This window comes from Crotalus tigris, unplaced genomic scaffold (genome assembly GCF_016545835.1).
Source record: "Crotalus tigris isolate CLP2741 ecotype Arizona unplaced genomic scaffold, ASM1654583v1 scf7180000022411.5474196:2289641, whole genome shotgun sequence".
NCBI lineage: Eukaryota > Metazoa > Chordata > Lepidosauria > Squamata > Viperidae > Crotalus > Crotalus tigris.
Genome location: NW_024099112.1, coordinates 862,771 through 885,910, shown reverse-complemented (window position 1 = coordinate 885,910; position 23,140 = coordinate 862,771). Strand labels below are relative to the sequence as shown.

Sequence of the window (23,140 nt, the reverse complement as noted above, 5' to 3'; positions counted from 1 at the left end):
TTCAGGAGAAGTGATTTGAACAGGGCCAGGTCGAAAAGACCCATGAAAGGTGAGGGATCTGAGATGGTCTCCTCATCCTCTGATAAAAGAATGTCCATTGACCTGCTCTCCTCTGAGCTAGAATCTCCCTCCTGTGAGGAGTGATCGGAAGAGATAGATTCAGGGTACCCCGGGGTCTCAGCCTGGTAATGTTGAGGGGCCCTAGTAGAGGAAAACTCTGGTCTGGCTCCCTGGCTGAGTGAAGACGCCATTCCCTGGGCGAACGCTTGAGCCAGTAACACCTGCAACTGTTCTGGCCGTATCCCCTGGGGCTCAGCGGCACAGGGGCTGGCCGTTATGACTGTGCGTGTGGCCTTTGGTGTCATGTGAGACCTGGGCGAAGGGGCCACCCTTTGGGGTCTTTCCACCTGAGAGGCGGTCCTTCACCCTGTCTATCCTCGCCTGCCGGGGACCAAGCCTGTTGAGCTGGTGATCCAGATGGGGCTTGTTGTGGGTTGAATAGTGAGCCATCATGTGGGACCAGGGCGACCTGGGCTGTTTCACTGGTGTCCAGTTGTTGGACCTTGGAGAATTGCTTCTCCAATGCCAGATGTATCCTGCTGGCTTCCTTCTCTGCTGCCTTAGAAGGCTTCTTGCCAGGAACAGCCTTGGCTTTGGTCTTAAGCTTCCCTGCAGCCTTCAATTTGGAGGACTTGCTGTTCCGTGGCACCGGGGTGCAGGGTGCCTGCTGTGCAGCCTGAGGTACCGCATTGTCTGCCATCATTCCTGAGGACTGGGAGCTGAGTGCTGGGTATGGTCTTGATCCCAGGTACTGGCTGGGCCAGTATTGCTCTACACAATGGTGGACACTGGACCAGTGGGCCTCTCTCACACCAATTGCTCCTGATGGCTTTATAAGTTGCCTGAGGGCGCACTGATAGCGCGGTGATCAGGCGGATGGGGCGGCCAAAACCACAAATTTGGCGAGCACCGACATCTCGTCTCTGTTATTGGCAGCGGATTATCTAACTTGTTTGCCTGATTAACTTTTAATTAATTAATTAATTCAGTAATTAACTTATTTAAAATTGATTACATTGATTATTGCTGAATTAGCTAATTTAATTTAATTAATTTTTAAGGGCCAATCATCTGATTATGATTAGAATTAGAATAAATTGCTCAATGATTTCTCCTTAATCAATTGATGGTGCTGGATGTTTAAATTGATTCAATTTAGGAGAACACTGCCTCTGTGCGGGGCTGGGCGATCAGCTGGCTTCCAGCTGAGGCGGGAGATTTGAAAAGGGATGAGTCTGTGTTGCTGTGTGTTTAATATGGCGGCCACAGGCTGACCCCAAACAAAGGATGCCTTATGTCCGAGGCTCAGCTGGAGAGCCTCCGGACTGGTTTCCTACTGTTGATCTGCTTATCAGCTGGTGCTCACCTAAGGCGGTAGTTTTAAACTCGCCCTGCTGCACCGGCCGCGTGGTCCAAAATGGCAACCATGTGTCGAAACTGGGAGCGCAGAGGAATCCCTGGGTCCGCGGCTCGGCTGGGGAGCCTCATCTGTTCTCCTCCTGCTCTCCTACATGCGCTGGTTACGAGACTAAACGCTCAAAATTTTTGAGAGGCTGAGACGGTGCCGGCTATAAGGCTGAACGCCCGAAAATCTTGGGAGGCTGCGAACGGTGCCAGGATGAACTAGCAAGGCAGCCTTTGACTGGTGCTCCGCCAGCCAACTCTCAGCTGATCTGCGGCCGGCATTTGTTTGGCTGTTTCTCAGCTGAATTGCAGAGGGCTCTTGGTTCCCTCCTGGAACGCTGAGCCCAGCTTGGGAAGTTCTGTAACTAGCTGGAATTTATTTTGAAATCTAGATCTAATTAGCTGGGATTTATTTTAATCTGGATAAGGGATCTAATTGGTGGGCAATTGAATCAGCGCTGATCCCAGCGCTGAAAATAAGATGAATAATCTACGAAGGGGAAAGAAGGAAAATTATACAACCTGCCCAGAAGTCTGATAAAGGAGCCAACACCATCATGTCCTGATGGGCTGAAGACTAAGTCATGTCTGGGAAATAGAGGGCACATCAGGAGGCGTGGCTATTTTGTCAGACTTAGTCTAATTGGGCAGGAAGACAGTCAAAACCCATTTGTGGAGTCTCCATCCTCATGCTGGAAAAAAGACAGTTTCCAAGTTTGAAAAGGGTACTGCGAAAGACAACTGCAAAGCAAGTGTTGCACTGAACTAAGCCAGACATTCTTAGATACAGGGAATCTCAGATGCACTTGCCCTGAATATACTGCTGCTGTTTTTTATTTTTAGTTATATAATAATGGCGCACGGGCTGCTACTTTCCTGGTGGAGTCTCCCAAGACTTACAATTCTAGCAGCAGCTGAATGCAGTATAGCACATCCCAGCAGCTCTGATTAGGCCCTGAGCCACATAGAACTTTAAAAGTGACAATCAGCACCTTGAATTGCACTAGAAGTTAACTGAGAGTTAGTACAACTTTCAAAATAGTGGTATGAAAAATACAGTGAGGTGATTTGCTCATTTAAAGAAAATGAGTCAAGGATGTATACAAAGCAAGAGTGAATCGGTCAAGAAAGGGAAGACCAAGAAATTTATGACTGGGTAAAGTTAATAAGATCTTCTATAAACAAAAGTTTAAAGATGAAATAATATGTATAAAGTGTAGCACGGGTATAGTGGAAGCCAATAGCCTTCACAAAGTTAGAAAGCTATGGAAAAAGTATAGTGGTTTTTTTTTCATAAATTCCTTTTTAGCTATATTTATTATTATTTCATTCTTTTAATTCTTTGACTTGAGCTTTTTTATTTCTGCATAACATTGCATATTCCAAAGAGAAATTTTGTGATGGAGATGGAGAGATACACACACACACACACACACACACACACACACACAGAGAGAGAGAGAGAGAGAGAGAGACATACACACATACACATACGCTTAAAAGTGATCAGTTAATACATATATTCCTTCAAAAGTTGTCAATTGGTATATTCCTAAAAAGAAAAATCATGGGTATATTTAGTATCCAATTTTGTATCTGTTGTTTTTTTTTAAATCAAATAACCTTTCTTTTGAAATCCCCATCTTTCTTCTTCTGATAATATATTTTAAAGGTTATAAAAATGCTTTTTTTGTCTGACCATTCCATCTAAATGGAAACTGAAGTACAACATCCTTCTAACCCACTGAAAGTTTATTTAAGGTTTTTTAAATTTTGTTCTTACAGGGTCTTCGGAAGCCTACAGTTGAGGAGATAATTCATGCCAAGAATGCTATTGTGACACCTTCATTGTTTGGCAGCTCACTTGAAGAAATCATGTCAAGGCAGCAGGACATGTATCCAGATAACAAGCTGCCCTGGGTACAAACACAGCTGTCTCAGCAAGTACTGCGACTCGGGGGAGAACAGACTGAGGGAATATTTAGGTGAATGTCTAACTCAGCTGTTTAAATGATGCACTAGTGACAGCCAGCAACACTAGATCATTCATCTATATTTGATCACATATCATATTTCTTCTTCTTGAGAGTAGGTGTCTAAAATTTCATTAGAGTTTTAGAATAATATATACTTATAGGAAATGCAAGCATCATACAAGCTTCTTCTTCCAAACAAGTGCGTTTATACTAGTACTTGGGAGGGAGGGAAGGAGGGAGGGAAGGAAGGAAGGAAGGAAGGAAGGAAGGAAGGAAGGAAGGAAGGAAGGAAGGAAGGAAGGAAGGTTTCCAATGCTCCTTGTCAGACTACAAGGAAGCTGGCAGGAAATTGGAAATCACTCAAGATACATTTTAGGCTGCTATTAGTCATTCAGTTTCTCTGTTTAGGTAAGAAAATATCTGTGAAACAATGACCCAACAGATCATGGGTTGTCTACTTATTATTAAATATGTATCTACCTCTTAGAATTGCTGCAGATATTTTTTATTTGTGATACTAATCGCACTTTCTTCTGTGTGTGTATGATTTTCTGCCTCTGAAATTCAGCTTCATTGTTGTCTGTCTATGCTTTCAGAATTCCTGGTGATATTGATGAAGTCAATGCTCTAAAGTTACAGGTGGATCAGTGGAAGATTCCTAACAACCTTAGTGACCCCAATATACCAGGTATGGAGAAATAAGAGAACAGCAAAACTATTGAAAATGTAGTTGGACATCTCAGTTTGGTTAATAGTTTTAAGTTGTAAATATATATCTCCTATATGTCTCCTGTCTATTTCAGTTTCTACAAAACTTTTAATAATTGCTTCCGAAGAGAATATTTGCTACCCTAAGCCTTTCTGTTCATGATTTGTGTCCTGTGATTGTCAAAAGCCTGAACCAGTGGAGCTCAGTATATGGTGCTGTTTTTCATTTTAGAAAGGATAGAGTCAGTTGTTTTATTTATCTAGAAAGAGGAGGAAAGTGCATTGTGATTACTCAGAGATCCACTTTGGAACAGTAAGCACCACATATTATTTATACATTTATGTACTTATTTTAGTGCTAGCACATCAAAGCAGTTTATATTAAATCACAAAAATATAATAACCACATTAGCAATTTCAAGATAGTATAAGCATGGTACACAAACACAGATACATAAAGTTGGTAAAACAGACAGCATGCTATAATTGTCTCTGGGTTGTTTCTTGTCCTTGAAGCTTCTTTGCTAAAGCTGTGGTACCGGGAACTGGAAGAGCCTGTCATCCCACAACAATTCTACAAGGAATGTGTCAGCAACTATGAGAATCCTGATGCTGCAGTGGCTGTAGTTGAACTTCTGCCAGAGCTCAATAAATTGGTCTTATGTTACCTCATCCACTTTTTACAGGTACATAGATATAGAATGTCTTAGCAGGAATCATTCTAAAAAAGCAGAATCTATATCAGTGGTTCTCAACTTTTTCAATGCCGCGACCCCCAACCAGTCGTAAGTCGAGGACTACTCAACCGGTCGTAAGTTGAGGACTACTCAACTGGTGCAGCACCATTTGCAGAATGGGACTTTTGGCGGGATCAGCAGGGCAGAGACAGCCTGGACAATTCCTATTGGCTTTCGAAAGCCAATAGAATTAGACTCTATTCAAGAGAGTCTATTCTATTGGCTTTCAAAAGCCAATAGAATAAAAGGGAGTAGCACAGCTAAAGAAAATAGGGAAAAAATGGCGGACTGCGTTGTTTGGCGATCCCCGTGAAATGGTCATTCAACCCCAAATGGGGTCCCGACCCACAGGTTGAAAACCACTGATCTATATGGTTGTTCTAGATGCATCATTTCACATTACATTTGCAGATTTTATGAAACACCAATCTAAATTTCTTCTATCATCAGCTTTCAGTGCAAGGCTATCTACAGTGATTCCATTGTCTCTCTGAACGTTTTCCTTTGAGGAGCTAGAGAAGCTAAGTCACCTTGCCTGTGATCAGACCTTTTATTTTTCTTCTTTATTTGAGCTGTGTTTCATTTATTTTGCAGATTTTTGCCCAGCCAATCAATGTAGGGAAAACCAAGATGGATGTAAACAACTTGGCTATGGTGATGGCTCCAAATTGTCTACGATGCCAGTCTGATGACCCCAGAATCATCTTTGAAAATACCCGCAAAGAGATGTCTTTCCTGCGCATGCTGATTGTGCACTTGGACACCAGTTTTATCAAAGGAGTTATGTGAAGGATTAGTTTCTGGCAAGACAGTGCAAAAAGAGCAATTAGTTGGCTCCAGCATTTCTTTTTTGGAGCCTCACATTGTTTCCTCTAGAGTTTCCATGATTCTACAGTGCTTTGTGATGCTTTTATTTACTTATGCTGATAGTAAGTTTGATGAATCTTCAACAATCCCCAAATGATTCAAATCAGAGACCATACTAGAAAGAGTTTTGAGAAACCAGAGAGCAATAATGTTAGATCATGCTCTGGGCCAATCCTAAGACCTGCATTAGTTGTTTCCAGCAGCTCTGTCTGTGTATGCAAAGCCCAAATGTTATATTGCTTGCACTTCACTGAGGAATCTTAATGAAATTAAAAGTGGAATTGTCTGTTGGAAGCAAATTGTTTGCAGATACTGGGTTTACTTCTGTCACCTGAAGATTCAATACTTCACTAGACATGTCTCATGTCTCAGGTAAGATTGTTACTTCAGGCTGCTAAAGTACATATTCTGCTTGGTTCTGCCATTCAGATCGCTGACTGCTTTCTTCTCAACAGCTTCTCTAGTATGTTTTCTGCTTTTCAAGGACAATTCTCTTGCAAAAAAGAAGTTTTGAAGCAGTACATAAGTTGTAGCTTGTGAAAAAGGATGACTCTTGCTATGCCTGAGGATATCTACTACTAAAATTCCAAGCATCAATACTGTGCAGAAATGAAATCTTGAATTGAATTTTGGTACATAACAAAACAGCAAGAAAGTGAAACTGTATATTTCCCTTGTTTTGCCTATAGTGATTTGGGAAGAGACTGTTTAAATCGTTAAGTCACTTTTAGCTTAAGTTTACTCCTATATTGTTTGGATTAGATGATTCAAACTCAAGAAATCCTTGAATTTCTTTAATTCAGAATCACCGCAATCAAAGTAACTTGTGGTTGGGATTTCTCCAGAATAGAGATTTATCCAGTAGGATAAGGTGCAGTGATTATGGCCTCTTCAGCATAAACTAAAATCAGGTACTGAGATGCTATAAAGCCTTTTAGAGGAAACATGAATAACTACTTAAAGGTTCCTGTCAATGTCAAGATTTTGTGTTCTATTTCCCATTCAGCCTAATCTAAACAGACAACTAGAAGCATCAATTATCTTTTAAAACATTGGATTAAAGGAAGCTGTAAGGTGGAGAGATTTAAGTGAATAAAAAGTGCAGGATTGGAGAAAATTAGCTGTTCTTCCCTTTATCACTTTCTAAATATCCCCAGTGTGCTGTTAGATGCAGAATGAAAAAGGGAAAGCCAAATTATATCTGTTTTGTTTTCTCTCTGACCAGTAGCAATTTCAAAAATATAATTTGAGTTGAGACTACAGTACATAAGAGGAAAATATATGTTACCCAGTTCTCCAGTCAAAATCTAATCCCTACTACCTCCCACAACTGCATATTAAATAAAAAAAATTGAGAGCTCCAAATACAAATTTCTCACATCATGCATTATAACAATTAAATGGTATAACGCTGTCTTACTCTGGATTTCATTCTATTCTTGCCTAAACATCTCAGAAAGACTGCTGTTCTCTTTGTTCTTTCAGTCCCTGGAACACATGATGAATAGGAGGAGGACTGGTGCTTCAGTTCTGCTTCTTTGTTTTGTTCTTATACTGCAAACACATCCCAGAATCCAAAGCCTTCAGTGTTCCTTTATGTCATTTTGGAAGTGAGCGTAATTCTTTCATCAATCTTCTGGACAGAATAACAGACTTGAATTTTTTGGAAAGAAAGTGGGAATGGTCAAGGAAATAATGTTATGGAAAAACAAAAATCAACTTTGTTAATTTTTACAAGTTGGTGCTAAGAGCAATTCCTGTGCCAGTAAGAATGGGATTTGTCCTAGACGTATTAGTATTTCCAAGTCACTGTTAGTATGATCTAACTGGGTAAAGAAATATATATTTTCCTTCTATTGCCATAAATTATGATACTTGTTACAAGGTTCTCACATGTTATTAATGGAATTAACATTTACTACTATTTCCTGTTTGAGTAAGTTCTGCTGTAAAATTAGTTCCTTTAAGATGATCTATGTTGTAATGCCTAAGTATTTGTTCACTCTTCATCTCATAGTGTTTTTTGAAATTTGGCTTCTTTTCAGGGGACAATTCAAAGTATCTGGAAATATTAATTTTTATATTCCAAATAAAGCCATCTTCTGAGAGTCTGTTATGAGTATATATACATCTATGCAGCAGTGTGTGGATTATCCTAGGGTAAAGGGTATACTATTTGCGGACTCTTACAGAAAAAGTAATGCAGCATTTCTCACTCCAGTTTCCTCCAAATAGGTAGATTTTATTTCGCAGAATTATCTAAATAGTACAACTGTGACTGAAACTTCTGAGAGTTGAATTGTCACATTTCTGTTTGGGAGGGGAGAAACTGGAGTATGGCAAAATGTCACATATCTATTTCAACTATATTATCAGGCAGACATAAGTGATGCCCATGTATCTGTACATAATTGATACTTTGAACCTAAACCCAAAATCCAGGCATTGATTATGATACATCTTCTTATCTCACTGAAAGTTTCATTTGATGTAGTCGATTAGCCTGAGATTTCTGAGGAGTTAAGTGCTATTCAAATAGGCTTCTCTACCAAAATTTGGCCAGTACTCTTGATAAAATCTGAAATGGGGTCTTAATTCTAAGTAATAAGGATTAGACTCCTATTCATTTGTATTTGGAGAAAGCCCCATTAAACTCAGTGGAATTGATTTCTGAGTAAACATGCATGTGACTGTTAAATATTGGGTTGTATCTAATAATCCTTTCACTACTGTACACTACTGACAGATCAAATTCAGAATTATTTTTGCATCTTCTGGGTGTCCTCCAGATCTGTTCCATAGGACAAGGAGAAGAATAGAAGTGATTGCTGTTTGAGGAGAAATACATTCACACATAACAGATGTAATCCATCATAATTTTCATATTTCTCAGACTTGCCAAAACAAGAATTTCTTGAATCTATTTCTATGACTATGTAGGAGACTCTGAATTTCCTTAGACTGGTTCTGTTTGTGCTGTACGTTTTCTATAATGCATCTTTGTACATTGGGAAATATTAACCAATATGCAAGGTATCGTATACCTACCTTACTTTTTTAAATTTTGTATTTATTGTGTTAAGATGTTCTGTGATGCACGTGATTCCAGGTTTAAACACTGTTGACAACTAAAATATTATGAGTAATTGTTACAATCCTTTCTCCTCAGCACTACACTATAATCCAAACATAAACTGACTATTCTATAATAATGTTTTGCTCCACCCCTTCTGGGCAGCAAAATAGGTTAAAAATTACACTGGATTTTCCCAACATACTTATAAATGTGAATCTGCAAAATGTATGTCTGTTGTTGTTAAAGAATAAACATTTGAGTCATTACACCTGGTATTTTGAAAACGTGTTCATTTATTTGTAGCTATAGATCCATTTTCCCCAAACGGATACCCTTTTAGATAATGTTGAACTACAACTCTTAGTATTCCCAATCTGCCTTGGCCATAATAGTTTGAAAATCTGTACGTTATCATCCTACGCTTCTGAAGGGCACAAAATCAGATAAAGTTAAGCTCACTACGCTATGACTAGACCAGTATTCGTATTATTTTGGATTAGTATAATCTTACCTGTAAGGTTGGATCCAAGTGTATCAGGTCAGTCATCTGAACATTTTACCATGATTATTAAAAGTATTTTCAGGTTCTTTTTAGTGCTGTATTCATTTGTTTCGACTCATAATAGGAGCTCATTTGCTGCCATATGCAAAGTAATCCTTATAGAATAGAAATATATAGAACTGTTATTTTTTGCTTTCAATCATGTTTATACTAATTTTTACTTAAATATATATCACTGAAACTGATCCAGTAGCTTATCTGTAATCAACCAACAAGAATGTGATCCAAGTATAAATGACAAAATCTCTGGCAGTCCATGGAGTCCTCGATTTACAACAGTTCATTTAGTGACCATTTGAAGTTACAGTAGCACTGAAAAAAGTGACTTATGACCATGGTCATGTGATCAAAATCCAGACACTGGGCAACTGACTCATATGTATGATGGTTGCTGCATCCTGAGGTATGTGATTACTGTTTGCCACCTTCTGACAAGCAAAGTCGGGGAAGCCAAATTCACTTAACAACTATGTTACTAACTTAACAACTGTGGTGATTCACTTAACAATTGTGGCAAGAAAGGTCATAAAATGGGGCAAAACTCACTTAACTGTCTCTTAGCAACAGAAATGTTGGGCTCAATTGTGGTTCTAAGTCGAGGATACTTGTACAGGTTTGGATACGTCAATTTCATCCCTATTAGAAAGATAAAGCAAAAGAAAATGCAGTCATAAAATCAAATCTCGCCACTAGTTGGGATTCTTGTTTTCCAGAGACAGATCCATACAAAATACCTTGTAATAATCTATCCTGGAAATCACTAAGGCTGGTGTGAGAATGTGAAAGGAAGAAAACAGAACAAGTTATCATTCACAGATAATGTCCCTCTCCACTTCCTTGATATTTAGCTCCATTACAGATAATATCAGGATTCCATGTTTCAATACAATTGTTACAAAAAGAGAGTACACCACGAGCTTTTATTCAAAGGAGTGCGCATATCTGATGTGAAGGAAATTTTAATAGCCAAAAATTAGAGATTGTATAATTGTCAGAACCCAAGGGGACCCATTTCTTGCTTTAAACTCAAACTCTGTTCTCTCTATACTTCTGGGTTCTGCCATGCTTCTGGAGGAAAGGGGGGGAAGCACTGCAGGCTATTGCTTTATTTTCCTGTCGCTACATTGTAACATTTTGCTATTTCTGCATACTTCCTCTGTGAACTATCTCTCCCCTTGAAGTCAGCTAGAGAAGGGAGGAGGAGAAAGGAATGTGCCTCGGGCAAATGGTTTATCTTTATGCTCGGAAGTGAAGGTGTGAAGAGCCGACATAACATCACTGCAACCCTGAGAAAGCATGGCGTTATCTACTCTTTCCCAAAATGGACTTAACACCTGGAGATTGGCCCATTTGAACTGACCAGATGAACTATGCAGTGGGATTTTGCTTGGGACACTTTTAACCTATTGATCTGAGCGGGAAACTCTCAGATCCAGTCTATTATGCCTGCTGTCAGCTTCTCCTAATAAAAGTTCCTTTTGGAAGAAACTGCTTCCATGAGTTCTGCTTTCTTAGGATGAGGTTTTGAAGTGGACCCTGACAATAATCTTTCATATTTTGTTCATATTTTCATAATTCAGAGTTCCCCATTTTGATGTAGTCATTTTGTTACCAATCAAAATCGAATCCACTAAACTACTTTGTTACAAGTATAAATGAATTAATGTGTTACTTGATAAAGCTTTTTTTCCTTAATTGCTGAAATTATATTTTCCCAATGCAAAAACCAATTTCATGCAGACTAGAAATTCCATTGATGAAGAAAATTTCAAAAGTCTACTATAATTTTGATGAAAAGTAGTCAATTAAATCTACAATGCAAAACTATTTACATTTTATATTTGCATTACCTAGATAGATCCTTTAACAAAGGATTTCACTTAGTATGGCTTCTATTGTATTGACATTTTATTTAGTGTCGCTAATATTGTTACATGGCATGCCTGATTATTGAATTGAAGCATTAATTATATAAATATTCTCATACTGCAATTTTTGTTCTATGCCACCCAAGGGACAAATCTGTTTGAGACAGATTGAAATTACGATTAAAGCTTATAGTGCCATCCTTTAAAAAAAAGAAAAATCTCACTAGCCCTGAATTATATGTATATTTGGCATTTTTGACATCCTGTCATAAATATGACATCCTTCAATACAGGTAGTATCAACTTAGAACCATTTATTTAATTACTGTTTGAAGTTACAATGGTGCTGAAAAAATGTCTTACAACAGGTCCTTGTACTTACAATTGTCAAAGTGTCCCGTGGTCACACTATTACAATCTAGATCAGGGGTGTCAAACTGCCGGCTGCGGACCGGTTTCATCATACTGAAACTGCGCCCACCCCATTGCCAACAATGCAAAAATTTGCAATACATTGCAACACGTCACTTGATGTGGCGAGTTTGACACCCATGATATAAATGGTTGGCAACCAGTTTGCATTTATGATGCTTGCAGCATTCTGGGGCCACATGATCACCATTTGCAACCTTTCCAGCTGGCTGTAACCAAGCAAAGTCAATGGGGAAGCCAACAGGGAAGGTCTCAAGTCGTTGTGTGCTGTCTTACTCAATGACAGCAGTGATTTGCTTAATAACCCCAGCAAAAAATTAAAATCAGGTGTGGTTACATGATGTCTCAGTTAATAACTGCACTGCTTAATAAATTTTCTGGTCCCAATTGTGGTTGTAAGTTGAGGATTACTTATAACAATCAAAGGATTTTTCTTCATTCCCCTTTAAAATTTGCTAATTATTTTATGATATGCTGTGAAATGACAGATATTAAACAACAATATACATGCAGCACAGTATGCCATGGTTTTGCTTAACTGTGGCTTATTAGAAAACATAATGGTCAAGTACATATGACAAGTGTATAGGATAGACAGTTTGATGTAGTGGTTAAGCTGCCAGAATAGAAATTGGAGACTGAGTTCTAATCCTGCCTTAGGCACAAAACCAGTTGAGTGATGTTGGGTCACTCTCAGCTCTAGGAAGGAGGCAATGGAAAGCCACTTCTGAAAAGCCTTGCCAAGAAAATTGCATGGGTTACAATAGTCTGTTTCCATTATTAGGCTGTATAATGGAAGTAATGTAATTGTAGTATAAATTAGCTATTCAATACTATGTCTTAGTTATGATTTCAAATTCTATTATCTGCAAAACAATAGTGTTACAAATTTGCATGACATAGCAACTGGTAAGACTCCAAATTTAATTGACAAGATCATATGCTAGTAGGTGTGGGTGGAAAGAGTTATAATGGTGATATCTAACCTTAATCACATAATGTAGCACAAACATTTATTGTGTTAAGCATATCAAATTAACTCAAGAGATGCATTGTATAAAACTTTTCAATAAAAAAAAGAGATGCATAACTTGAAGTCCCAAGGCCACGTGACATCCCTGAAAGATTTAAATGTGTCCTCGCATTTAGAAGGGAAGCAATTCCAAAAGTTGCAGATCAGAACATCGGCATCATCATATCCTTTAATACAGTAATTATAAAATACCCTAATCTATACAGACTATCTATACCAGGGCTTTTCAACCAGTGGTACGGGTAACACCTCTGGTACATTGGCACCTGGTAGGTGGTACGCGACCATCCTAAAAAAGTGGTAGCTGGGGAGGGGAATGAGCTGAACCGGTGGCAGCACCGCACAAGCCTGAGTGAGAAATGGCTGGAGCTGCAGGGCTCAGCGGAAGCGCCAGGATCAGTGCCGCTTTCCAGCTGATTGGCGCTTCTTCGGGACTGTCAGGGCTCAGTGGAAGTGCCAGGATCAGTGCCAGGCTCCAGCTGGAGCTCGGCGCTGCTGAGCCCTGAAGAAGCACCAATCAGCTGAAAAACAGCACTGATCCTGGTGCTTCTGCTGAGCCCAGAAGAAGCACCGATCAGCTGGAATGTTGCAGCATCTCCAGGGTCTTGTGATTTACATTCAGATGCTTGGCAACTGATTCATATTTATGACGGTCACAGTGTCCCAGGGTCATGTGAAGTGACCAAAACCTGCTGCAACCACCAGCAGACGGGGATAATAAAAACCAAACACCTCCCAACCCACCCCCCCATTGCCAATCCTCAACATAAATGTTCACAACAATGGCAACCTTGGACAGGAGGAAGTTTTTGACACCTTGCTAGGCAACTGGTGGTACTCGGATATTGCCATATCCTAAAAGTGGTACAATGGGTGAAAAGGTTGAAAAGCCCTGATTTATACAGACTCTTGGCAGAGTACAACAGCTTAGAATAAAATACAATTAAAATTATAACAACTCACTATGATGGCCACTCAAAGAGAATAATGAGCCAACAGCTAACTGGGACAGTACTTTACTGTAAATTTCTTCTTTTAAGGCAAGGACTATTGGGCCACCCATACTGGGGTAGTACGTATTTCATAATGGAAATAATTCCTGAGAATATCTGTTGCTTTGGTCTATGCCTCACAAACCTTCCAAGGAGTCAGACTTTCCACAGATTAATGGTCAGTCTTGTATTCTGAATGGTTTTAAAAGTAATGACTACAACTTTGAATTGGTCCTGGAAGCTTGCTGGAATCAATTCAGCAACTCCAAAACTGGGTAGGGTTTAGCTCTATCAGCAATTATGACACTGCTTTCCGTACCAATTGGAATTTCCAGGTCATCTTCAAAGGCACCCCCCCACACACACAGATCATCTAATCGCTTTATGATGATGATTTATGAATGCCAGTACATTCTGATCAAGGTAGAGTGGTAACTAATCAAAGCTGGACAGACAGCCCCCTGGCTATGCCTTCCTTCTGTTTTAATAGAAGCTGACAATCCAGGAGGACCCCAAGTCACAAACCAACTTTTTCAGGGGTGTATGACAGGACTACAGTAAATACAATACAGGACTTCTCAGATGTTTACTGACAAGCAGTTCCAGCTTGGAAGGGTTTATTCTGAGCTTTTGCCCCACCAGGCTCCTTAGAGCCTCCTGGAACTGATCCAGGACTTAAAAGACAAGATCTTCGGCTTCAGATTTTGATACCAGCTTTGATTAATGTATGATTTGGGATTTTTCTGGTTAGTAGGCTAGGTATGTAAAATTGTATTCTTTAAAAAGTCTGTGTAAGGCAAATTTCAAAGAAGTATGTATCTCAAAATTGTCGTTTAATACCCTGTTTTTAAATCCTTGCAGATTTCTGAGCAAGAATAAATGTAATAAGTGGGCGACCTTATGGGAATACCTAGTTACATTAACTATTAATTATAGTGGGAGGGGCAGCTGCGTCGAGCTTCCCACGTGACGAATAGCAGCAATGTCTTCAGTAAGTATGTTGATTAGTTCGTGATTGTGTTATATCGAGCATAATCAAGAGTATCGAAAGAATTTTCCAGTATTTCGGATTTCTTCTAGTTTGTGAGCTTTCGATTTTAATGAAATATACGGGAGTATATGTAAGGCTTAATCCACCCACTGATCTCTTGACGATCTTTTGCTATGGGGATAAACGTGGTTCTATGAAGCTGCCATGCGTGGGGTTAATTTGCAGCCCAGGATTTCCTCCAGTGATAAGACTATAACGTCTCAGGTCGAAGTCATTCTGAACCTGGTTACCGAAGATTTTTGCAGCAGCTAAAGATACGAAGAGCTAAATCTGCACTCCGAACACGTGATTTCATATTACACAGCAATATCCTTTTTTCTTTGCAAGCTTAAAGCGCGTAATTTTGGGAAGAAAACGGTCTCTGCTCCGTCCGATAACGTAGTACTTTGTATACTACTCAACAGCAGCGTGATGCTGTTGGGGATACTTGTCGATAAAGACTAGACAGCCGGGGGTTTCAGTTTCTAAAACATCTACAACACACTCGGGATCCGGTGACAGCGACCGCGCGGGATCGGCAATCTCATTTGTCCAACGCAAAGGTTCCGACCGGGAGAGATTATGAGCAAAGCTGCCTCACAAACAGCGCTTCTCCAAGCTCCCGCTCGAGAGCAAAAGCCACGCCCCCACCCGCTCCTCCCACTGAAGGCCCTCCCTCCTTCCCCTCACGGCGATCGGACTAGCGGCACTGCAGCCGTGGCGGCCATTTTGTGGCACTGCTGCGTCGTCGTCGTCGGTTGTTTGGGTTCGATAACAGGACCTAGCGGGAAGACTCAATTCCACGCTCTCACCTTTTTCCGTGCGAAGAACCCGGTAAGAACACGACACTTCTTGGGTAACTCCCAGGAGAAAGCAGCCGGGGAAAAGCCGGCGGGAAACACCAAGGGCTCCCGCCACGGCCTCACAAAGGCGGAGAGGGGCGGGAACCGGCGGGGTCTGAGGGAGATTCCCGGGGTTTGGGATTTTAGCTCAGCGCGGAGCCCAGCGCGGAGCCCAGCGACGCACCATGGAGGCGAATGGCTCCTGAGCTCCCGGGTTCTCTGAAGGCTTTCTTAGGGGGCTGGCCGTGGGCCTGGCGTGCCGGCCCCTCCGGCTCGTAGCGCCCGCGTGGGCTTGACGAGCGGGAGGCCTCGCGAGTTCTTGACTCCACTGCTGGGAGGAGGTAGGTGTTGCTTTCCGCTTTTCCTCTCTTGAGTCGAAGGCCGGTAATGCTGCCCGCCCCCCTGTCCGCGGCAGAATGCCAGGGCATGAGCGCGCTTCTTCCTGGCTAAAGAAGTGCTGTTTTTCTGGGATGCCAGTACTTGTGACCTTGATCGCCGGAGGTGCCGCTTTCGTCTTTTACATCTGAATGTCTGGTTTCAATTGGGCCGCAAAGCCGCTTCGATTTCTAAACGGCATGAAGTTGTACTTACGCATGACAAGCCTTGGCGCGCGTGGTTGCTTTTTCATTCAGTCTCCTGATTTCAGGGACCGCCTCCAGATAACGTTTTTCAAAAATAGCCTTTTAGTGGTGGCAATAATTGTCATCGCTGTGCTGTGATATGTTTTCAAAATCGCTTTTCTGAAATTGTTAGAATAATGAATAATGCTGACGAATCGCTGGGACTTGGGAGCGCGTATTATTAACTTGACAGACATAAGGGATGTTGCAGTTATATAGCATTACTTTTTTGCTAATTGCTTACCCTCAGGGTTCTTGTTGTTTGAAAAGGTCAGTCCTCTTAATGGTTGTATACTATAGACCATAGATATTGCAAGCTTTTTTTCAATTTACCGAATGTCTGCATGCTATTCTATGGGTTTTTTTAAAAAAAACCTTTATGGGAGAACAACCTGGAATAAATTATTTTTCTGCTTTTACCTAGAGTTCTTATTTGTTTTTTATTGAATTGGGCTTAATTGGTCTGCCAAAGAAATCAACTAAACATATTAATCATCATCATCATCCACATCTGCCTATCCCAGGTCCTGGATAAGGACTCAACAGATAGACAAAATACCAAATCCAGTCTGAACAGCTGGCTGACTGTGCGATGATCCATAATAATAATAATAATAATAATAATAATAATAGTTGGAAAGGATCTTGGAGGTCATCTAGTCCAACCCCCTGCTCAGGCAGGAATCCCTATACCATTTCGGACAAATGGTTGTCCAGTCTCTTCTTAAAAACTTCCAGTGTTGGAGCATTCACCCTTCTGGAGGCAGGGTTAATTGTTCTAACTGTCAGGAAGTTTCTCCTTAGTTCTAGGTTACTTCTCTCCTTGTTGCTTCTTGTCCTGCCTTCAGGCACTTTGGAAAATGGGATCAGAATAATGCATTTGTCAAGTTTTTGTTGGATGTTGGTAGAACAAAATAGTTGAACTATGTTTACTTTTCTGTCTTTATTAAGAGTGATTCTTTATAACTAGATCTTTTCATATTTCAACATAGAGTAATGGCATGGCAACAGTGGAGTCTGAAATACTTTAAATCAAATTTGGGGGTAATGGATATTAATACAGTATTTTTGGAAATTTTGCCTTTGTTTTTCTGAAAATTTTATTTAAATAATAAATTCTTATAATGATGTTTCTTCATCACTTTGTCTAATTCAGCATAATGAATGAAATTAATGAAACTTTTGAAAATGTTCTGCTAATTCAGTGGTGGCAAACCTATGGCACGCATGCCAGAGGCGGCACTCAGAGCCCTCTCTGTGGGCACGCGCACCATGTCCTGGAGATGGCAACTGTCCTCTTCAACCAGCCGCCTGCTAACTTTGCCGAGCTCCCACGTGGCCAGATGCATCCCAGCATGGCTGGTTTCCCTCCCCCCTCCCATCCCTCCTGGCCTCACATGCTCTCCTTTTCCTGGGCACAACCCACTGCATCACCTCCTCAGCTGTGGCCGGCTGTCCAACTCAGAGACGGCTTCTCTGAACTTCTGGTGGCAAGCTGCAGAGTCCCATAGTGTGCTGGTTGACGGGCCGGCAGGCTGTGGCTATTGACCGACATTGTCGGCCCCCATGTGCTGTCGCTGTTGATGGACACCATCGGCCCCCCTCTGTGTATGGGGGCCGATGGTGTGAGGCAGCAGGCGCCCCGGCCCCTGCCTCGCCTTGCCCTGCAACAATGGTACCCCCGCCTTGCCTCGCCTCATCCCTTAGGATGAGCCTCCTCCCACCACCCACCTGCCAGAGACCCCCTGGATCTCCCCCAAGCCTGCCCGGCCCCCACAGGCATCCTTCCCCACAAGCAACATCGAGGTGACCACACCCACCCAATCTGCCATGACCACAGCCACGCCCATCCAGTGGGCCACACCCACCTGGCACCCGGCGATAAATAAGTAGGTTTTGGGTTGCAGTTTGGGCACTAGGTCTCTAAAAGGTTCGCCATCACTGTGCTGGTTCATTCCAAAGTATAATATTTTCCCTGCAGCATATGCCACTTAGAAAAATCATTCTCCTCAAAGTGTGGCTTTATTGTAATCTGCTTGCCCAAGATGATGGTTGTGGCACAGTTTGCCATACTGTACAATTTTTTACTGCCTTCCTGATGTGCTGTGTATCAACCACTTATAAGTACAGGTGTCATGATTGTTTGTAGACTGACCTCTGATGGTCTAAGTTAGAACTGCACAGGCTACATATGGCTTTGAAAACTAGTCCTGCCTATTTCCCAGTTCTTAAGACAAGGCAAAATTATTGAACATCATTGACTTTTGTTGTTCTTTTGCTTGTTCTGTTTTTTTTAATAAATATTTTATTGATTTTCTATTATTACAAATCATAAATGCTTAGTAAACGAATGTGATGTCCAGGTACATTTGTTACTCAATGTTGCATCTTAACTTCAGTATAAATCTATTCAATGCTACACAATCCAGTGGGTTTTTTTTTTATTTATCCCCTTTTCTTCCCTTGATGTTTCCATTTTCTCAACATTAAACAAATACAATTCTTACTACTATGCTTGTTCTGTTTTTAATCTTGACTGCTGTTTATGTAGGTGTATTTTTATTGTTACAGTGTTTTTAACTGATAACTTTTCAGAGTTATAAATTTGAGATGGGCAGTCATATAAATAAAAAAAATATAAAAATGTAATTTAAATATAGTTTAGCTTTTGTCTTAGCTTCATCTACTTTTGGATTTAGTTTGGCATATACTTGTCTAAACTAAAGTCCTTAAGTATAGAATATAAGGGAAACTATTATTTTTTAAAAAATACACATTTCTGGTTTGACTGTTGAATGTGAGAAATCAACCAGAAACCCCACATTCAAAATAATGCCTTTCTGGGTATACATTTTCTATATTTTAAAAAATTAAACAATAGCAAGCAAATTAAACAATAGCAAGCAATTAAAAAACTTAGATTAAAAATGGAAATAAACATATATATGAATACATATGTTTAAAATCTTTGCATTTCATCTTACTTTCTCAATATTTTTATCAAGTACATTTATACAACCTGAAATAAACTATTGGAACAACATTGTTACTATAGATAAAAATAGTAATCAAATTTAAATAAACTGATCAGTAATTGAAGGATTTTTCAAAGCTTGCCTTTAATGTTTGAACTAAAAGCTATTTCCCAAATTTTTAAATACACTGGACCAAAGAAAGTACTTCAGCATTCACGTTTGTTGAGATAAGAATTTGAATATATTTCTTACTTGTAACACTTCAAGTGCCTTAAGAAATATTGTCAGTGGTAGGAGTCCTATGAACATTTTTTGGGTGATTTCACCAATATCTTCAACACCTTTGATCAAAAGGAATGGATAATGAGCATTTCTATCAGAACTGATTCTAAGTATCTTATAATCCCACCAACCCAATCTTGTGAGTTAAAATTTATATCATGTAATTTTAATGGTATGAAATGCAGTTTTGGATGATTTTCAAGAACAATATTTGATGATTTTATACATTTAAAACAACTTTTATGTCACAAATTTTTCCTAAAATCCTTTAAATTCCAATCCCAAACAAATCCTCCCAGGATTGATTCTTTTATATTATGCACAATGGGATTCTTTAAAGAGTTTTGTCTCTTATTTAATGGCCATGCGGGGAAATTCACTGGAGAAAGCAATTTATGTTGGGAAGAGTTAGCGCTAAAAGGAAACCAGTCTGCCAAAGAATACGATGCATCAAAGCTGATGTTAGCCATAATATAGAAAATCTCAAAGAAACAATGTAAGATCAGAAAATGTAGAGAGATTTGACCTATGAAATCGCCAAGACTCTGACACAACTGAACAGATATTTTCATCATCGTTAAAGAATTTTATGTAATATTGAATAGATTTGTTGATTTTTTGTAAGGAAAATTTATACCATTCCTTAAGTATCTGTCAAGCTAATTTAAAGATTTAGGAACAGTTCCTACAAAGGATTGGTATGAGCTGCTAAATAAATGTATTGAGGATGATCTTCTGCACATGATTAAACCAATTACTGTTGCCACTAAAATACTTGCATTTAAAATAATTGTTCCAAAACCTCTGCTTCAAGTTTCATTGCCTGTTACTTGGTTTCATAATACAGGTAATCCTCACTTAACGTGGTCTTGAGACCTAAATTTCCTTTGTTAAACAACATTATCAAAATGGTGATGTCATGCAACGGTGCCATTTAGCTATGTCAGTTCCAACACCTTCGGTTGCCATTGTTAAGTGAATCCCTCTGCCCTGAAGATGGCAGTGAAGGTTGCAAATTATGATTACATGATGACAAAACGCTGCAACATCATAGTTGTGAGCCAATCATTGTGTGTCTGGATGCGATCCTGTGACTGCAGGAACACAACCAGTTATAAGTATCACTCATTCAACACTGTCGTAAGTAAGTTCAATCACTGAACAAATGATTATTAAGCAAAACTACTTATATGCAAATAATTTCCTTTAAATTTTCACATGACAATAAATAAAGAGGGCTTAGCAAACCACACGGTAAGCAAAAACATGATGGAGATTTATATGTATTTTATTTGAAACATTGATATCTTACAGTTATAAGGGAATTAAAATTATTATTTGAATTTTAAAAATTCAGAGAAATTTGGGGCATACTAATTCATATATTATTGGATTACCTGTCAGGGCAATTTAAGCGGTATCATTAAAAATGCATATCTGCTATCTCAAATCCATTTTTCAAAATTTTGGAAGTTTGAAAAAATGGAAACAATTTTCAGAAAAGTGTTGCCAGGATAAATGAGAAGTTAGGGAGGAAAAGAATGAAAATAGATTTTAACCTAAGAAAAAGTATCTCTTGGTTGTACAGGAGATTAACAAGGATATTTTGAAGAGAGAAAAAATAAGCTAAAGCTCATTTTAAAATAACGCATAAGTTGTTAGCTCACTTAATATTTAACAATTTGATGCAATTTGTTACCAGAAGTACCGTATTTTCCGGTGTATAAGACGACTTTCTAAACCCTGAAAATCTTCTCAAAAGTAGGGGGTCGTCTTATACATCCAGCCGTCTTATACGCCGGAATATACGGGTAGCTGTTCTCTGAATTTAAAACCAATCTGCCCTAGTGGCCAGCCCTATTTTTTTTTACAGAAATAAGCACTAACACAGTGGTTCTCAACCTTTTTAATGCCGCGACCCCCCCCCAACCGGTTGTAAGTCGAGGACTACTCAACTGGTCGTAAGTCGAGGACTACTCAACTGGTGCAGCACCGTTTGCAGAATGGGACTTTTGGCGGGCTCAGCAGGGCAGAGACAGCCTGGAGAATTCCTATTGGCTTTTGAAAGCCAATAGAATTAGACTCTATTCAAGAGAGTCTATTTCTATTGGCTTTCAAGAGAACCACTGCACTACAGGACAAAGCATACAAAAATCCCATTTTTCCACATCACCCATCACTTTATTCTTTTTCAGGAAAAGCAATTAAATAGTAGAAAACAGTAAGCTATATAAATTAAGGACATTACATCTACAAAAAAAGAAACATTCGATTTACTTCTTATACCTATAGCAGCAGTAATGAATATATGGAAAAACTTTTTTATTCAGCAAATCACATTGATTAAGAAAGATACTGGTCAAAGGAAAAAGATCAAAGTGAAAATTAAGAAAATAGATGATGGGATCTACCAAAGAGAATATTTTAAAAAGAAACATTTGTTTGAATATGGTTAAAGAAACAGAAAAGATTCTGAATACATATGTCATTCTAAGAGAGATGAATTCCTTAAATAATACTGTATGCTTTCCCACCCTTTTATTTTATTTCTTGATATAAGTAATATAATACTGCTGAAATGGCCTAGATGAAGGAAATGTTTTAGATAATTAAATGTGTCTGAATTTAGGAAAATTATAATGTATAAAAAAGAAAAAAAATGTTTTGAATAAGACCTAAAGGATTAGATGACTAGGCACATTAAATGGAATATTTAAATATTAAATATATTTTATCAAAATAATAAGAACTATATTATTTCAAGGTTTGCAAAGAAGACATTTTGGGGAAAAGGGGAAATCAACTAAATGTACTATGTGGATTATAGATTATAGAAACCAATTGTTAATGATTTTTCTTTACAAATGTAAACCCAGCAAACACGTTGTTTACCAAGTATTAAGTGATTTATGTTTTAAAAAATCAATAAAATATATGGGGAAAAAATACCAGCTGAGTTCAGGAAGCATTAGGGAAGCAGTGGTGGGCAACACTCGCTTTCTAGAAGCAAAGGAATGGAGCTCCTATTGTGCTCATCTATAAACAGAAATTCAATATTGTACCGTATTTTCCGGCGTATAAGATGACTTTCTAAACCCTGAAAATCTTCTCAAAAGTCGGGGGTCGTCTTATACGCCCAGTCATCTTATACGCCGGAATATACAGTAAACCATATTTATTCCTGTAGTGGAGTCAGTCATTCACTCACCTACACAAAAGCACAGGAAACCTAGTTTTATATAAACATCTTGCCAGTGGAAAACATGTAGAATTGGGACTTCCGGTGGTTCCAGCGACGACGAATGGCGGCGTTTTACAAAGCCGCCCGTTCCTGGTGCGTGTAAAAGCCGCGGGACTTTGACAATCAGCTGTCCCGCGGCTTGAATCTCCTCCCTGGGAAAAAGGGAGGAGGAGAGCTCTCAGGTAGAGGTAAGAGCTCCCCTGGATTCCTGTTATTTTGGGGATCGGAGGGTAGAGCTCCCTCGGAGCCTGAGCAACTCCGCGTTCCAGGGAGACTTCATTCCGAAGTTTTTGGGATGAAGCAAGTTGCCGCTTCCACATCTGCTTTTTTTTCCAGCTGCTTGTGAGTATTTGAAAGCAGACGGAGCAGACCAGGAGAGACTGTGCTTAAGTTTGATGGTGCCTTTAACTTCAGCAAGTTTCCTCTTCCTTTTCT

General features: G+C 39.5%; 2 protein-coding genes and 1 long non-coding RNA gene across 12 annotated transcripts in view; 2 read left to right on the top strand and 1 right to left on the bottom strand.

Moving 5' to 3' along the window:
* Nucleotides 1-9,101, top strand: part of LOC120296999 (rho GTPase-activating protein 39-like) — a 130,753-nt gene extending 121,652 nt beyond the window's left edge. For 6 of the 7 annotated variants that reach the window (XM_039319102.1, XM_039319098.1, XM_039319097.1 and 3 more), the window contains exons 7-10: nt 3,250-3,449; nt 4,037-4,128; nt 4,665-4,834; nt 5,480-9,101. In XM_039319102.1, coding sequence (XP_039175036.1) covers nt 3,250-3,449; nt 4,037-4,128; nt 4,665-4,834; nt 5,480-5,674 — 657 coding nt within the window. In that variant the 3' untranslated portion in view covers nt 5,675-9,101. The remainder of the gene's footprint in view (nt 1-3,249; nt 3,450-4,036; nt 4,129-4,664; nt 4,835-5,479) is intronic. The other variant, XR_005553652.1, reaches the window with a different exon arrangement.
* On the bottom strand, nt 6,863-16,767 carry LOC120297005. The gene is made up of 4 exons (XR_005553653.1): nt 15,558-16,767; nt 9,937-10,026; nt 9,340-9,485; nt 6,863-7,405 (listed from the first exon to the last, which is right to left on the bottom strand). It is a non-coding gene; the product is annotated as an uncharacterized LOC120297005 (long non-coding RNA).
* PHF20 (PHD finger protein 20) overlaps nt 15,424-23,140 on the top strand; it is a 45,647-nt gene continuing 37,930 nt past the window's right edge. For 3 of the 4 annotated variants that reach the window (XM_039319094.1, XM_039319095.1, XM_039319093.1), the window contains exon 1: nt 15,424-15,579. The gene's annotated coding sequence lies outside the window, so the exon portion shown is untranslated. The remainder of the gene's footprint in view (nt 15,580-23,140) is intronic. The other variant, XM_039319096.1, reaches the window with a different exon arrangement.